Here is an 18,167-nt window from a genome sequence, read left to right as displayed (position 1 = left end):
TGTTACCAATGTCACCAAACCCTATGGCTGCTGACACGATCTGAGGGATGAGCTATATGGAAGCGAAGTGCCCATCAAAGGCCCTGCTGAGTTAGGTGCAAAGGCAGCCATGGCGTTCCAGGCTGTGTGCCCTTGTCAGCAGCAGTAAAGCAGAGCAGGGGGGCCAAGGTTCACCCACGGGCCCTGCTGGCAATGGGCCAGGAACAGACAGGCTGCGCCTGCCCTGGGTGACCCGCAGAGCGAACGGAGGCTGCTCCCGGACAGCGGGGGCACCGGAAGCCTCTGTCTGCAGCAGCCCTGGGCACAGCCAGGACCAATGCTGCAGGCGAGACACGTGGACCCTCTTCAGAGCCCGGCACTCGGGTGGGGCGGCCTCACCCGGCGCTTCATTGGGGCCCGCCCCGCCCCGCGGCACAGGGCCCTGCCGGGAGGAGCCGCCTCCGCGAGGGCCGCTGGGTCCCGCCCGGGGACCGGACCCAGGCCCCGGGAGAGCGAGGGGCGGCCGGGTCCCGGCGGGAGCCAGCCACCGGCCTAACGGCCCCGAGGGAGCGAGCAGGACCCGGCCACGAGCGCGTTTCCTGCCTGGGGCGGAAGCGCCCTTTGACCCCGGAAGTGTCAGGCCGGGGGAGGCGGGGCTGAGCTGTCAGAGCCGGACTCGCCGGTAACGGAGCGGAGCGAGCGGTGAGTGCGCGGCTGCGGGGGACCCCCTGGGCGGCTCGGGGCGGCGCCTGTGGGGCTGACTGGGGAACAGTTGGGGGCAGCGAGGTGGCTCGGGGGGCAGTTGGGGTAGCGAGGTGGGTCGGGGGTTAGTGCGGGGGGCTGGGGGACAGTTGGGGGGCAGGCTGGTGGCTCGGGGGTCAGTGCCTGGGCTGGGAGACGGTTGGGGGCAGTGGGACAGTTGGGGAAGCCAGGTGGGTCGGGGGGTAGTGCCTGGCGGGGGAGTTGGGGGCAGTGGGACAGTTGGGGGAAGCCAGGTGGGTCGGGGGGCAGTGCCGGGGGGGCAGTTGGGGGCAGTGCCGGGGGGGGCAGTTGGGGCAGCGAGGTTGGTCGGGGGTTAGTGCCGGGGGGGCTGGGGGACAGTTGGGGGGCAGGCTGGTGGCTCGGGGGTCAGTGCCTGGGCTGGGAGACGGTTGGGGGCAGTGGGACAGTTGGGGGAAGCCAGGTGGGTCGGGGGGTAGTGCCTGGCGGGGGAGTTGGAGATGGCTGAGTGAAGTGGGACGGTTGAAGGAGTTGGGGGCAATGTCTGCATGTGGAGGGAGGCAGGAATGGTGGGGTGGGGGTGTTTCTTTAACAATATGTGTGATCTGTATAATATCAGTGCAGGTTTGCAGCCACTTTCACAAGTCACTGGAGCTGTACCACCAAGTCCCTCATTTTAATCAGCACTGTTGTGTTATTTGTGTGACATATGAGGGCCAATGTGACATCTTGTCCCACAGGTGTCTCCTGTCCTCTGCACTAAGGGTATGTCCCCTGGGATCCCTCAGGAGATAGATGATAAACAGCACTTCAGTGTGACAGGACTAAGACACTCACTTGAGAGCAATTCAGTCTCCACTTGTCACAATTGCTCGGCTTTTATGCTAGTTCAATCTGCTGATGCAGCCCCAAAGCTGTACAAAGGGAGTTGTGTCCTCAAGGCTTAGACCAAAGCTCACAGGAAAATGCATATGTTAGTAGTCTTGCCTGATCCTTAGGGATGCTCCATAGTTCAAGATTATTTGGACCCTCCTTTTCATTTTTAGCTCAGCAATCTGTTGGTCGGCAGCCTAACTTTCATAGGTACTGAGCATCCATAACTGCTGCTGACCTCAGCTGGAGTTCTTGGGTTTAACAGCACGAAAATCAGGGTTGCTGGTTTTTTTTTTTATTTTTTGGTTTTTTTTAAGGTGTGTGTATAGTAGATTTTTAAAAACAGTTTTTAGAAATGTAAGTCCAGAATTGATTTTGTGTTGAAGACTGAAAAATAGTGTCATTTGTTTCACAATAAAAGCAATATCCTTGTGTTTTTGAGCGTCAGTGATTTATCATAGAAATGTGAAAATTCCTACACAGCTATATTTTTAAAACACTGGTGGGAAGATTACCATTTTAATTGCTTTTAGAATCCTATAAATAGTTCTCCTTTTCCCCCACCCAATTACTGCAGTGGCTGTATATTGGGATTAGCATGGTGAAATATGTTTGTTGTTAAATGGATTTTATAATAAATCCTTTCCTCATAAGATCAATTTATCTAAAAGGTTAAACATTAAAGGTTTTGTCATCTAAATTTTCAGATGACAAATGGACAAAAGTCTCAGCCTTTCAGGGTATGTCTACACTGCGCCTGAGAGCAAGTCTCCTAGCATGAGTACACAGATCCACCCTAGCTGGGCTCAAGCAAGTGTGCTAAAAATAGCAATGTGGATGTTCTGGCACAGGTGGAACCTCAGGCTCTCAAGCCCATCAGACCCCAAGGCTTCTGTGCCTAAGCTCCAGCCTGAGCTGGAGCGTCCATTTTGGTATTTTTAGTGCACTATCTTGAGACCTACTAGTTTGTCTGTCTGGGCCAGAGGTTCACTTAGAGCTGTGGTGTAGATATACCCACGGAGTCTGTCATTTCCAGCTTATGCTTGGATGCTGCATTTGGATCCATGTGGGTGAACATGGCATACGTGTGGTTCTGCCTGAGGTTAAGGGTCCACAGGCATTGATCTAACTTCAGGATCAGGATCTTAAACTTTAACATGAATACAGCTTTTTAACAGCATTTGAAATAAATGATCATACTTTTATAAAACCACAGAAATTAAATAACAAAAGCTTTGTTGAGCTTGTGTTTTCCAAGCTTTTTAATATTTGAGATTTTTAAGGTTGTTTTTAATGGTACATCTTCTCTTGAATTGCCTTAGCAAGGTTTTTCATTTAATAGAACTCATTTTATAACAACAGTTTCTGTGAGAATACAGGGGCTTGTACAGAATCAAACAAGCAATGGGCATAGAAGAAAGGTGAAAGCTTGAACATCTTTAAAATATATATATTATGTATATAGTCATTTAATAAAAGAAACTACACCAACAAAAATTCTTTTTGGTGCTTCTATGGATGTCTTTGTGACTGCTTGGTGTAAATGCTGTAAAGAAAATATGGCTGTACTCTATAAGTCAAGGGGAGCTGCGTGTGATGCAGTAGGGACTGTCTGTGTGGGGAGTGGGAGAGCAGGGGAGGACTTTAGGGGATGGACGATGCCAGGGCCTGTAACCTGAGGAAAGGTCAACACCTTTGCCCGGGAAGGGGAAAAAGGAAGGGAGTGGCAGGAGGGAAGCAGTTTGAGTTTGGGCTTGGGGCTGTGTGGGCGGAATTCAGGGTATCCTAGCTAGGATCCAAGCACCCGGAAAGCCCAGAAGGACTCGGTGGAGGGGTCCTGACTGTGCCTGCAAGCTCTGCTGTAACCTGTGTTCCTGTTGTCCAATAAACCTTCTGTTTTACTGGCTGGCTGAGAGTCACTGTGGGTCCCAGGAAGAGGGGTGCCGGGCCGGACTCCCCACACTCCGTGACACTGTGCTTTTTCTGTGGCCTATGCACCTAATCCTTGGATATCTCCTGAAATCTGATGCTTGGTGGTATAAAGGTTTCCTTTGTATTGATGTGCTTCCAGCCTCTAGGGCTGCATTTTATATAAGGCTATAACCTGTCTTGTTTTGTTGTTGGTTAATTGTTTTTGTAAACATTTCCTCATACTGCTTTTATGTTGGTATTTGCCAAAGACAGAGGGATCTCCGCACAATGCCAGTATTGCCCTTGGATGAACTCCTGCTGACAGAGACGGAACCAAAGACAGGGAAACTGAGGACTTTACCAGCATTGGTGAGCTGTGTTGTTTTTGAAATGAAACAAATGTTCTCTCATTTCAAGAAGTGACTTTAGCAAAACTGGCTCTGGAACAAAAATACAGTGAAACCCAAACAGCTTCCCTATAGGAGGAGGCTTTATTTGAAGTCTGTAGATTATTAGGGTTGGAAGGGACCTCAGGAGGTGATTTAGTCCAACCCCCTGCTCAAAGCAGGACCAGTCCCCAGATAGATTTTTGCCCCAGATCCCTATAATGGCCCCCTCAAGGACTGAGCTCACAATCCTGGCTTTAGCAGGCCAGTGCTCAAACTGTTGAGCTATCCCTCCCCCCAATAGTGCATTGAAACTATTTGGGGCTCAATGGTGTATCCAAGTTTATTATAAACATAGTCTTCATTCCGAGAGTTGCTTGATTGGTAGGGTTGATATTCGTGTAGTGGAGAAATATTTGAAACTCAGTTTAGAAGTTTAACTCTGAGGTGGAGAATCAGTGTTGGTTCCTCTGTGTCACCACATTGTGTGTGCTTGCCCATGTGGATTTGCAACCACAGGCTGAAGTCAGATCTCAGTGCAATGCAAGCTGCGCTAAAGGATGATAACCTGTTTGATTTCTGTACTGGATAGTCCAATCAGCTTGACTCTGGGAGGTGCTCAAGCATCAGTATTGAAAGGAAGAAACATTTCAAAGGAATGACTTTGAGCTGCTGCTGTTTGTTTTGGAGGTGTGGGAGTTGCTTGTCAGCTATTTATCTGAATGGGATACAAGGAGCAACATGTACTGAACTGCAGGATTCTGAAAATGTTATTGAAAAATAAGGATGATGCAGAACCACACTGATTTGCAGTGTTTTAAAGATTAAAGAACAAGGAGAACTGCGAGTGAACATAAGGGGAAGGATTTCTGATAACCACACACCAGTTTCCTAAAAATATGAGAGATTTCCCTGGCTGCATAAATGGTTAAGAGGAATTCTTGTTGCTTGGTCCCTGGTTTGTTAACATATTGTCTTTTTGCTTTCTGTAGCATCCAGAAATGAAAGCTGATCGGTCTTTTGTGCTATATAAACCACCCCCTAAAGTCAGAGATCCTGCTCTAGTGGAGGAGTTCTTGGAACGAGCAAAGTTCATTGCAGATGATTTGAACTGGCTTTTGGCTTTGCCTCATGATAAATTTTGGTGCCAGGTAATGTTATTGAATAGATAATAAATAAAAACCTGTGTATATGAGTGCTTAGAAAAATAAGTAGGTTTAATTTATGTGTCTGATGAAGGCTCATAATTCCCTTTTGTTGCTAGTACCCAAACATCTTAATTTTGGATTGTGTGACATTAAGAGTGTAATATTTTCTTAAAGATTTTTGATTTTTGATTATTTTTAATGAATTTAAAAACTGCTAATTTGGAATCAATGGACCATGGACACCACTGAACACCTTTGATCTCTTTGGCTCACTGTTGAATTTAAACACCATGCGCTGCATATGTGTTATGTGGTGTACCACTGTGCATGCTTCATCTTTCCTTCTCCCCATTTGCCTTTGTTCTGTTGTATTAGGTCATATTTGATGAGACACTTCAGAAATGCCTCGATTCATACCTGTGCCACGCCCCTCGCAAGTTTGATGCATCATTTGATTTCCCTCCGGAGGTGAATGACATGCAGAAATGCCTTCATCAGAGTGTCTTCCTAACCTTCCTCAGAATGTCCACTCACAAGGAGTCCAAAGTAAATACTTCTTCTTATCCTCACTGCACGCTGTGTGGCTTGCAAAAATTGATAGACATTTTGAGAAACAGACTGTTTCCTATTCAGCTGCCTTCCTTTTTTAGCCCCTATTTTTCTCATTCCAATAGTTTCCACAAAGATAGTCACCAGTCAGCAAAGGACAGAACTATCTCAAGTGTGTAATGATTGCATGAATCTTTTTCATAAAGGAAAATGCTACTTTTAATGATAAGTTAGCGAGGTGTGGCATTATAAATGGGTAGTGTAAGAGAATCTAAAGCTAGCCTTTGCAGGGCTGCATAAAAGATGTGAGAGGCGTCGGAGGCTCCTGTAGCCATGTGTTGGTGACCATTCTCATACCACCTGCTGCCCTGGTCCAGGCATTAAGTCATGCAGCCCAGACTGGGACTTGTCTCTCATTGCACTTTCCCCAAATTTCTTCCTCTCCCTATGGTTGAGGTAAAGTTGCATCTAATTACACTTTTCTTTGCGTCAGAATGAAGGGTGTGTGAGTGCAGTGCCCATTACTAGAGGTGAACGTTTCAGAAGGGCCTTAAGGAAACTCGTTCTGTCCTCAGGGTTTAATAATTACTGACCTGAAACCCTCCTTGGTTTATTTTAAGAATACGCATTGTCATGATGGTCAATTTCAGTCTGTTTTGAGAAAAGATCTCAGTGTGGGTGTTGGAGGAGTGGGAAGAGAATAGGTGAAAGAAGTGCTGTACCTGTAGTTAGCGTCACTTCAATAAAAGTACTCCACACTTCTGCAGAGCCTTTCATCTGAGCCGGCATACTGTACAGACGTTAATCGATTAAACCTCACAGCTCCATTAAGGTAGCTAAGTATTTGGGTAAATTGAAGTCAATGGTTTGCCTGTTGCCACATAGCAAATTAGTGAGAGTGCTAGAAATAGAACCCAGGAATCCTAACTCCTTGTCCTCTGTATTAACTGGGAGAACATATGCAGCACACACTCTACCATTCACTTTGGATGGATAATGTTTGCCATCATAAGTAAATCTTTCTTTTATTAATCATTGTTTCCACTATTATTCTTTAAATTGGATACTTCTCCATTTCAGGAGCAATGAGAATTTTAGTTTGAAGACCTTTGTCATTTAGAATTTCAAAAACATTTCCAGCCTAACATGTTAGTTACATGAGTTATATCTACAAGATGGAGTTGGTGTAGGGGTTTAGAGCATGGTGATGTAAATCAGAAGTCCTGGGTTCTGTTCCTGTCTGTGCCACTGACGATGATCTTAGGTAAGGAACTTAATTCCTCAGTGCCTTGGCTTCCAAATCTGTAAAATGCTTGCCTACCTCACAGGGGTGGTAGTTTTGAAGTGCTTTGAGGTACTTGGGTTAAAGATGTTAGAGAATGTGTAAGTAGTATTATTACTGTAAATGGTGTAATCCTTGCAGAGTTAGGGTTACCATACATCTGGACGTTTTTTCTTTTTTGATCCTCCACCGTCTGTCTGAGTGGATTTTTCAAATAAGAGGCAATGTCTGGATTTTTGTGAGCTAACTAGGTGATGTTGCAGCTCGGAAAGCGCTGTCTCCATGCCATGATTGGTCCCTGCAGCTGCAGCTGATTGGTCACTTCCTTGCAGTCACAGCAACCCCTGCAGCATCCCTCTCTTCTAGTGTACACACACACACACACACACACACACCCTCCCAGTACACTCCGACCCCCAGCATCCTCTAAATACCCCCTTCCACTCCCCCCAACTCCCCCCCCACGGTGTCCTCTTTATGGGAACCTGAAATATGGTAACCCTATGCCGAGTAGAATATTGATTCTCTTTCAAGTTGTTAGAAGATTATTTTGTCTTTTTTTTTTTTAATGTGTTTTCTCTTGTTTTTAATAGGAACACTTCATCACACCCTCTGTTTTTGGAGAAATTCTTTACAATAACTTCCTGTTTGACATCCCTAAGATTCTGGATCTGTGTGTGCTCTTTGGGAAAGGAAATGGCACCTTACTTCAGAAGATGATTGGTTAGTCAAAGCTAGGAGCAGCTTGTAGCTTTCTAATTGTTCTCTGAAAGGCAGGCATTGAAGGGGGTGGGGTTGCTACTGAGTGTAGCAACCTCAGAACAAACTCTTCCTTATAAAATAATAAGTTTTGATTTCTGAATAAGATGGGTTTTCTTTTACTTTCTTGTGAACCATCTTTATTTATGGGTGATATAGGGAGGGGATTACACTTTGCTGTTTGGGAGAACTAAGTTTGTTTCATAGCCCGTCTTGCTTCCTCGGTTAGATTTGCTACAGGATCTCTTTATTGCTCAACAGTAACTCCTCTGGCTAGTTAAAATGCAGCTCTGAGACCATAAAGGGACTCTGTGCTTCCTTGATGAACATGGAAGATCCTGGGGGTGAGGAGAAAGTCCGAAAAGCCTTATTCTTTGCAGGATGAGGGAAGGGGAGCAGTCTGACTGCTAAGATTGGGCCTTTTGCTCCTGTAGCTGGCAGCGAGACAAAACACACAATGCGATTGTTCTGTGACTACAGAGAGCTTTAACTGGAAAAATAGAACTTGATTTTCATAGAGTACCTGCTAGCTGCAAAGTATCTCAAAGCACTTTACCAACTGCAATCATCACTGCACTACCTGTGTCAGCAAACGCAGCAGCAATTGTATATTTAGCAACAACTCAGCCTTGGACATTAGGACCTGTTTTATGGTCAGAGGATGAGTTGGTCTGGACACTGCATTTGTCCCTATTCTTTTCACAAGGGACCATCTGCAATTCTTATCTTCCACCTGAGCATGTAGTTTTGGATACAATAAGATGTAGAATCCTTCATCTAAAATTCAAAACCAGACTGTTCTGAAGTTTGAATAATTTAACTTTTTTCCTTCCTTTGAAAGATGGCTATTGTTGGATTTCTAATCCAATCCAAGTTAAAATTGGAAGTACAAGAAATCTTGTGAGACAGGCCATTCAAACAAAATTTTTTTCAAATTTCTAGGCCTAAACACTTTAACTTATGAATGCTGATCTTTCTCCTCTTGTCAAAATGTATGTTTTTTAAAGTCTAGGTTTCAAAAACCTAGTCTAAATGGTACATGCAACTACTGTGATTGCTTGTGCAACAGCAGTAATTGTGCACACAGATATCCTGTGACATGTCTGCCTGGCTGTTTGTGTGTGCAATCACGGTATCTACATGTGCAATTCAGGTGTGCAAATGCAAAAAATCAGATTTTTCTGTCCTTATTCTTCTCCGTGAAACCTGTTTCATAGGTCTTACACACCTGTGTAAACTCTTCAAGAGGTTTGTCCTTGTGGTGGAACCATGGTAATCTGCACAGCATGTCTGGTAATTCACGGAAAAAGGGCAATCAATGTCTCTCCACTATTCAGTTAAGATTTTACAGCACTCTGCTATTCTGCAGAGTATTTTGAAAAGATAATGAGAGCAATACTTAGTCTGATATTATTAAGATAAGGCCTCATTACCTTTAAAAAATATTCTACAGAACATTTACTGGCGTACATGGAATCAGCAATTAAAATTCAGCTACAGCTGTCAAATAAAGGAACTAGGAGCATGTAGTGATATTATTTACTGACTCAACCAACAGTGCAGTGCTTGAATCATCTAGCACCTCGGACCCTGTGTTCTAATGAACATTCTCATCACCAGCCCTCCAGAGGCTCTTAAGCAAAGTAAGCTGTGATGGGATAAGAGGGAAGGTCCTCTGAAGAATTGGCAACTGGTTAAAAGATAGGAAAAAAGGGTAGAAATAAATGGCTAGTTTTCAGAATGGAGAAAGGTTAATAGTGGTGTCCCCCAGGGATGTGTACTGGGCCCAGTCCTATTCAGCATATTCATAAATGATCTGGAAAAAGGAGTAAAGAGTGAGATGGCAAAATTTGCAGATGATACAAAACTACTCAAGATAGTTAAGTCCCAGGCATACTGCGAAGTGCTACAAAAGGATCTCACAAAACTGGGTGACTATGGCAACAAAATGGCAGATGAAATTAAATGTTGATAAATGCAAAGTAATGCACATTGGAAAACATAATCCCAACTACACTTACAAAATGATAGGATCTAAATTAGCTGTTACCACTCAAAATAGAGATCTTGGAGTCACTGTGGATAGTTCTCTGAAAACATCCACTCAGTGTGCAGCGGCAGTCAAAAAAGCGAACAGAATATTGGGACTCATTAAGAAAGGGATAGAAAATAAAACAGAAAATATCATATTGCCTCTATATAAATCCATGGTACGCCCACATCTTGAATACTGCATGCAGATCTGGTCACCCCAGCTCAAAAAGATATATTGGAATTGGGAAACGTTCAGAAAAGGGCAGCAAAAATGATTAGGAGTATGGAATGGTTTCCATATGAGGAGAGATTAATAAGACTGGGACTTTTCAGCTTGGGAAAAGAAACAGCTAAGGGGGAATATGATAGAGATCTATAAAATCATTACTGGTGTGGAGAAATTAAATAAGGAAGTGTTATTTACTCCTTTTCATAACACAAGAACTTGGGGTCACCAAATGAAATTAATAGTCAGCAAGTTTCAAACAAAGAAAAGGAAGTATTTTTTCTCACAATGCAGTCAGTCAGTCTATGGAACTTTTTGCCAGAGGATGTTGTGAAGGTCAAGACTGTAACAGGGTTCAAAAAAGAACTAGATAAATTCATGGAGGATAGGTCCATCAGTGGCTATTAGTTAGGATGGGCAGGGATGATGTCCGTAGCCTCTGTTTCCCAGAAGCTGGGAGTGGGTGACAGGGGATGGATCACTTGATGCTTACCTGTTCTGTTTATTCCTTGTGGGGCACCTGGCGTTGGCCACTGTTGGAAAACAGGATACTGGGCTGGATGGTTCTTTGGTCTGATCCTGTGTGGCCTTTTTTATGTTCTCCAGCTGCACTGAACTGTTAGGAGATGGTCAGCTGTATCGGAAGAAGCACTGTACTTGTGGTGGGTATAGGTCAATAGTTCCACCCTGGGTGGTTACAAGTCTTATTTTTAGAGAAGATGCTGTAAATAGTAGATAAAGATGTTGGTTGGTGTGAGGCTGTTTGTTGGGCTGGACGTTTGAATTAACCTGGAATGGATATTTTTCCTCCTCCTCCTTTCAGAAAACATCTTCACTCAGCAATCCAGTTACTTCAGTGACTTGAATGAAACAGTGCCCACAATCCTCCAGGTACTGCCTCTTTATCTGGCTTGGGGTGGTTTTCTGAGCCCCCAAGGGAGGCTCTGACACAGTCCCAGGAGGCATAGTTGGAGGCTGGCAGCGTGTTTGTGTTTCTTTGTATTTGATCCCCTTAATTATACCAACTTATGTTAGATGGCTTTTATCTACAATGGTTACTTACAGCTAACCCCCTTACATCCTACCTGTTTATGACACTCTTCTTGCTGTGAATCCTTGGGACTTCCTTTGCTACATAGTTCATTTAGGAAGTGCCCATTTTCCCCTCCCCAAATCAAGAAACAGACATTTACGCTAGTGATAACACCCAGAAAGCTCACAGGAGAGAATGAAAATGTCTTTGGAACCAAGATACATAAATTGTTCCTATACAGATTTAGCCAGGTCCAACATTCTGAGCTTTCGTTGCTCTGAGCAGTAAGAATTTCCCAAGCTGACTGGGCTGTGCTCATATTTAATTTGAATATGCATCAAGATGCCTTGGCATCATTGCAATGGGAAAATTTGTTTTAGTCCTCAAACAAATAATTTTTAAAAAGTAATTTTGCCAGGACAGCTGGGATGGCTTTCTGTTCTCTTTGGAGTCCAATGTCTCCATCTCCATCATGCTTTGGGTGTGCTAAACTCAGTGGTCCAGGAGCACTCATATGAGAGATGGTGTCATGTGTGGAAGTGCTCTGTGATGCCAGATTATCCATTCAAAACAGTTATTCGAAGGGCAGTGAAGATTCTGCCCATTGTATGTGGTGTATGTCTTGAAGCAATTACTTTGGGTTTACAGAGCTCTGCTTTGCATACTGTGTGTTAGATGTTTTGTTAGTTAACATTGACACAGAAAGAGCATCAGTATATTTGCCTGCACGCATTAATCAGTCCAAAGAAAAACAGTTGGTGATTATAAAGAAAAGCAGTATAAACCCAAGTATTCAACTTCAAAAAATGCCTGTAGCCCCTCTGTTCATCTTATAGCTTGCTCTGGGGCGGGGGAGGAGGCCGGCAAATCTCCAAAGATGCAACTGTAATATAGTTGTTTCTTAAGTTCTAGGCCAGGGATTGGCAACCTTTGGCACGCGGCCCGTCAGGGAAATCCGCTGGCAGGCCAGGACAGTTTGTTTACCTGCAGCATCTGCAGGTTCAGCCAATTGCAGCTCTCAATGGCTGTGGTTTGCTGTTCCAGGCCAATGGGGGCTGTGGGAAGTAGTGACCAGCACATCCCTCGGACCACGCCACTTCCTGCAGCCCCCATTGGCCTGGAATGGCGAACCGTGGCCAGTGGGAGCTGCGATCAGCTGAGCCTGCGGACGCTGCAGGTAAACAAACTGTCCTGGCCTGCCAGTGGATTTCCCGGATGGGCTGCGTGCCAAAGGTTGCCGTCCCCTGTTCTAGGCTGTGAGAGAAAGATACTGGTAAATTTGTCCCTGCTTTCAGGTTAGGCAGCTCTCCACTGTGTGTAAATAGCCATGTCTTTTGTTCAGCTGCCAGTCTTACTGACAAGGGAGAGCACACCTGGGTGTATTTGCCTGTCTGATGTAATAATAGTTTGCTCTTTGTGATCCAGGTATTCAACAACGTTCTGCAGGAGTGTGGCTTGCAATGTCATGGGGCCTCAGCCATGCCCCAGAAACTGGAAGAAAGAGTCAAAGTGACTCCTAGTGCCATGCCTCTCCAGGTGGAGTTATTGCTGTAACCTTTCCCTCTGTGTACATCATTTATTTTGCTAAGCCAACCAGAGACTGTTAACCCTGCATTGAGTTTCCAGATACTTAGGTCTCATTCAGCATATGAGTCCTAGTCATTGTTTCAGTGCTTATCATGTGACTCAGAGTTCTGTATTCTTTGTTCTTCTATTCATTTTGAGTTGCCTTTCCCCCATAAATGCTGCTATGACCTTTATCTGCTTTCCTTTCCAACCCCTGCTAAGCAGTGTGAAAGGGTATATTGCAAAATAAAGCAATAACTGAATAACTGCAAAATAGCTTTATGATGTTGATCTTGCATTTATATAGCCCCTTCCTTCAAAATTATTACATGTATAGCAGTGGTGCAGGGAAGGGCCCCATTGTGCTAGGTGCTGTACAAGCACATAAATGTAAATCTCCAGGCACTTTAACTGTACGAACCATGAATAGGATCAGTTTTCAAACTGTGAGGTGCACTCCTCAGAAGGGGCATGATGAGATTATCAGGGACACAAGGTGGGTGTGGGGTTTCAGCTGGCTAAGTGTCCAGGAGAGGGGAACAGCAGGGAGAGCACACAGGGGGTCCCGGTGATGGTGGAGGAGTGCAGGTCTACCCCAGACTCACACCACGCTAACTTGCCCTGGTAGCAGCCACTTCCTCCCCTCTCTGACTGCTGGGGACTCCCTGCATGCTGTCCCCACTGCTACCCTGCCCATATGTCTGGCTGGCTACAGCTCCATGTGCTTTTAAACCCTCTGATGCCTGCAAGAGTGAGGGGCTGTGGACATGGGGAAGGGAGATCCTGGTGTGATCCACACCATGCTGCCATGGTGTCCTCTGGGGATGAAGCCAGCCATTTCCTGCTGCCACCTGAGTGTGAGCTGTCTGCTCCCCTCAGCCACTTCCTGCTCCGCATGGGTGGACGTTGGGGGTGAGGTGGGGGCCTGTTATGTGACTCCCAGGTGGAAGGGGGAGCACAGCAAAGAAGTGTGGAAACCTCTGATATAGAGAAATCACTTCAACTGCCACTGAAAATTTACCATCTCAGCTCTTGAAGTGCAAACACTAATGCTGTGCAACCATTTGGGATAGATGGGGAAGAATACTGTATCCAGCTGGACTTCTAGAGGGACTTAATGAGGTAAATTGCCATTATGCAAAATGGGATTTGGCCAGGGCCCCCCCAAGTTAACAAAAGTGCCTTGGAAACTTTAATGAGCATAGGTAGTCAGATGCTTTCATTATGCCTTCTGAGGGAGGAAAGGTCTAGTATAGATGTTGCCCTAAATATTTGTGGACTATCTTATTTGTGCCATGAGTGTAGACTCTTTTACCACCCTCAAAATGGCAGCTTTTCCGTGAACTCAATGCGTTAGCACTAGTCTCCAAATACTAGGCTGCCAGGACAACTCGATGTGATTTTTCCTCTCTTTGGATAATGAATAGTTCTTTCTCTACTAGGCATTGAAGGATATCGTGCTGTACTTGTGTGACACTTGCACTACCCTTTGGGCCTTTCTTGATGTCTTTCCCCTGGCCTGTCAGACCTTTCAAAAACGTGACTTCTGTTCCAGGTACGTGCCTAGTCCCTGACAGCTCTGTTTCATGGAGTATAAATGCCGAGTGTGCTGTTTTGTCCTTTCCCTTGACATTTATCATTAAAAGAATAGGCTGCTCAGTTTATTCTGATGGTAGAATAGTCTTTTGGTGAATAAGCAGGTCACTACAGGAGATGCCCAGAGTTTCCCCAATTGAGGATTACCTTGGCAATTTACCAGGAGGCTGAATTGTACCTAATTTCCATAAAAGGAACCAGATTGCAGCCACTTCTTCAGTAATATTGCTGTGTGTCCTATAAAGACTTTAGCACGCCATCTTGGTCTGGGTGGAGGCAGCACTGTGTACTGGGATCGGTGGTCTCTGCAGGCTGTCCCTTTAACAAGGATGGGGGCAGCCACACACTAAGTCAGTCACTTTGGCCACAACTGCATTGATTGTGGATATTAATGATGATGTCGATTTAAAAATATGGCTTATTACATTTGGTAAGATAAGAGGTTTTAAGCTCTAAGAGGTGTAAGTTGCTGGAGGGGTATCCCCATTGTATGTGGTCATGTTATCCACGGTAGTCAGATTGTTGGACTTGTGGTGAATGTTTAAACTGGCCAAACAGCTGCACTATGGTATTTGGTAACCCAAAGGAAAAAAGCAGTTGTTCTTAGTTCTGTTGTTGTTGTCTGAAATACACTAAAATGGCCCTGCCCTCTTTTAAGGGGACAGCTGCATTTTATTAATGCACTGTCAATCTGGACTAATCACTGGTTCTTTAGGATATGGCAGTTGAATACTGATTTGCATGTGTCTCTTTCTGAGAATATATAAGGTTTCTAAATCAGCCTCTTGTCACTTTTGCTAATCTTCTGTCTCCTGATCTAGAAGTATGAACTGGTTTCTGTTATGTTGTTAAACTGGTGTCCTTGAGGCATGTTGACATCTTGATATGAGACCAATTATGAGCAGTGTGTGTGTATTCTCTGCACACCATTTTGCAGACTTAGCCTCTGTACAAAGAACTATAAACCATCAGTTGTAACCCCCTAGAAAATCATGAAGCAAACCCAGTTGTTTCTTGGTGTGGGCAAGTATACCTGCATCCTATGATGCTTTGTCTCTAGGTAAAAATGGTGTGTATGGGCTGGCTGGTTCTCAGAACCTGGTACTAGGCCAAAGTGGCTCCTTTGTTCACTCCCTCCCTTCCCGAGACCAAAAGGAGCATGTGTTCTCTCTCCCTGCAAATGAGACAAGCACGTCCGTCATCAGTCTCAGTCTCTGTGTCTAGCTCCTCTGATCTCTACAGTATTGGAAAGAGGAGATCTCACAGCAGTAAGAAAGGAGTTCAGTTTGGGTGCATCAGTCTGTCAACTCTCCATGGGCTGCAGATGTGTAAGCAGGATGCTCTGGAGTAGTGCAGATCGTGTGCCTAGTTAGCAGCAGGATGCTTTGAAATCATCTCATTTGGCTGCAGCTGTAGTGTAAGTGCTGAACACATTCTTAGGGAGCTCCTGTTTGCCAGCCTCATGTCTGTTTACTTATGTTTCTGGGAATAAGCTATAATGAAACAAGGGTCAGAGCTGGAACTGTGAGGCTCAGACCTGGAACTGCTAGTAATGAGAGACTGAATATATCAATATTCCCATTTGATTTGTCTTTTAGTGAAGCTTTTTAAAAACCTCTATTGACAGTTCTTGTTTTATTACATGTTTTTGCAGACTGGCTTCATTTTATGAACTTGCAATTCCTGAACTGGAATCTGCAATTAAGAGAAGGACATGTGAGGATAAGAGGTAAAAAGTGGCAGAGAAGGTTTGCCTGTTCTTTTCAGAGAGAACCACCCCCACAGTAAATTAAAAGATTCTTTCCCCTTCCACATCCAGGCCCTTAGTCTCTCTCTGCCTTTCTTGGCTTCTTCTCATGAGTCCTGAAGAAGCTTTTCTGACTTGAAAAAAGACTCTTTCCCACCTGGTGGGATTTTTAATTACCATATATACTCGCTCATTAGCCTATTTGTTTATAAGCCGACCCCCCAAGATGGTTAGGTAAAAATAAGAAAAACTGTGTGACCCTTTCATGAGCCGCCCCTATATTTCAGGGGTTGGCAAACTTTGGCTCCTTGCCCATTAGGGTAAGCCACTAGCAGGCCTGGATGTTTTGTTTACCTGGAGCGTTCACAGGCACGGAACCCCTCAGCTCCCAGTGTCCACGGTTTGCCACTCCTAGCCAACGGCAAACTGCAGACACTGGGAACTGAGGGGCTCCGTGCCTGCAGACGCTCCAGGTAAACAAAACAACAATGTATTAGATATTCAATTCAATGATTCCATAGAGTTTAAAACCATCAAATTTTGGGGTAAACCCATTTATAAGCCGACCCCTGCTCTTTGATGCATCACATTTTTACCAAAAATATTCGGCTTGTGAACGAGTATATATGAGAAATCCTTTTCTACTTGCTAGGGACAGGCACAGCATAGTGCACTATCCCAAAGTAGGTGCATCCTGAACCTGTAATAAAAGTGCATGCATGTAAAAGAGCCAGTATGCCATTCATACAGCTATGCCATTCATAGATTTGCCCCAGTGCGTTTGAAAGCAGGAGTTCTTCCTGAGGTGGTTTAAATACCATTTGCTTAGCTAGTGAGAACCAAGGGTAACGGTGTTTAAAAAATGTTTATAGAGCAACTTTGTTTAGAATATGTATTCAAACCGATTGTGAAATGGTTCTGTCTGCTCCTTGCAGCAGAGACAAACTGGGGGCTTGTTTACATGAACAGTTAGACCAGGTTCTCAAACTTTTGTACTGGTGACCCCTTTCATGCAGCAAGCCTCTGAATATGACTCTCCACCCCCTAGAAATTAAAAACACATTTTTTATGTTAAGATTATTATCAATGCTGAAGGCGAAGCAGGGTTTGGGGATGGAGGCAGACAGCTCGCAACCCCCGTGTAATAACCTTGCAACCCTCTGAGGGGTCATGACCCCCAGTTTGAGAACCCCTTAGAGCCTGTCAAATTGGAGTGTGAATCTACCCCATACTGGCCTGCTGGAGTCTGTCTGTGTACCCTGCTGATGTGTTTAACAGTTTATTAGAATGCTTTGATCTAGTCTCTTTTCAAAGAGGACTAGCTCCAAGTGCTCTAACAGACGGTTAACACATGTCAGCAGGGTGCACAAGGTCAGTTAGAGTGTGGCAGGCTAGTGCAGGGTAGATTCACACCCCAGTTCACCCTGGTCTAATTGTTCGTGTAGACAAGCCCTAAGCATTCAAAATGGCTCAACTAACACAGATTCTTCTCTAAAGTGAGCAAGGGCCAAGCCACAGAGATGTTTTTTTTTTCTTGTGTTGAGACTAACTCCATGCTCTTTCTCTCTGAAGCTTACTGGCTGACTTGTGGAGGAGGCTTTCTCATTCCAGGAAGAAGTTGGTGGAAATCTTTCATATTCTCATTAACCAGATCTGCCTCCAGCCCATCTTAGAAAGCAGGTACAGGCACTTTATCTATATGGGTGAGACTGCAGGGTCTACTGGTAGGGTGCTGTCTTTAGGAGTAACCCAATTGCTTAATTGCTCTGTTGAAGAGAAGAATCCTGAGATTTCCAGCCTTACTGATAAATTATTATTAATGATTTATATTGGGGTAGTGCCCAAAGGCCCCATTGGGATCAGAGCCCTGTTGTGCTGGGTACTGTACAAAGATCTAGACTGAAACTGTCCCTGATCTAAAGCATTTACAAATTGGGCTTTGTTTTGACCCTTCCAGAGCGGGATAAGGCCATGTCCCTAGTGAACATGTTTATATTGGCTATGGGTTATGTTGTGACTTCTAGGCTGGTGCTTAGATATCATGAGGCTAAGCACTTTAGCAACACCTAAAATACATAGAAATCCACATTGTGTCATAGCTCATTGAAAAGAATATCTTTAAATCTAGATATGGATGCTTTTGCCCTTATTCCATTTTCACCCCAGTGAAAAGCTAGTGTGTTATGGTCCTCATCCCTAGATCTCCAAGTGCTGTACAAAGAGGGGTGAGTATCCCCATTTAACAGAGGGGGAAACTGAGGTGAAGTGACTTACCTAGGGCCACGTGTGCTGAGTCACGAGAAGGATCCGGACCCTGGGACTTCTAGGCCAGTGCCCTTTCCATTGGACCATGCTGCC

General features: G+C 44.8%; 1 protein-coding gene across 6 annotated transcripts in view; it reads left to right on the top strand.

Annotated features, from left to right (window-relative positions):
• The first annotated feature begins 576 nt into the window (after window positions 1-576).
• The window catches only part of ASCC2 (activating signal cointegrator 1 complex subunit 2), a 43,275-nt gene continuing 25,684 nt past the window's right edge, over window positions 577-18,167 (top strand). For 2 of the 6 annotated variants that reach the window (XM_030582856.1, XM_030582850.1), the window contains exons 1-10: window positions 577-681; window positions 3,753-3,852; window positions 4,862-5,020; window positions 5,393-5,563; window positions 7,442-7,571; window positions 10,691-10,758; window positions 12,326-12,436; window positions 13,909-14,021; window positions 15,717-15,791; window positions 17,382-17,489. In XM_030582856.1, the coding sequence (XP_030438716.1) occupies window positions 3,772-3,852; window positions 4,862-5,020; window positions 5,393-5,563; window positions 7,442-7,571; window positions 10,691-10,758; window positions 12,326-12,436; window positions 13,909-14,021; window positions 15,717-15,791; window positions 17,382-17,489 (1,016 nt within the window). In that variant the 5' untranslated portion in view covers window positions 577-681; window positions 3,753-3,771. Of the gene's footprint in view, window positions 682-1,323; window positions 1,465-3,752; window positions 3,853-4,861; window positions 5,021-5,392; window positions 5,564-7,441; window positions 7,572-10,690; window positions 10,759-12,325; window positions 12,437-13,908; window positions 14,022-15,716; window positions 15,792-17,381; window positions 17,490-18,167 lie in introns of those variants that run through there. The other 4 variants (XM_030582851.1, XM_030582854.1, XM_030582853.1 and 1 more) reach the window with 4 other exon arrangements.

This window comes from Gopherus evgoodei, chromosome 13, assembly GCF_007399415.2.
Source record: "Gopherus evgoodei ecotype Sinaloan lineage chromosome 13, rGopEvg1_v1.p, whole genome shotgun sequence".
NCBI lineage: Eukaryota > Metazoa > Chordata > Testudines > Testudinidae > Gopherus > Gopherus evgoodei.
Note: the sequence above shows the minus strand (reverse complement) of the source record. Positions and strands in the feature narration are given on the sequence as shown.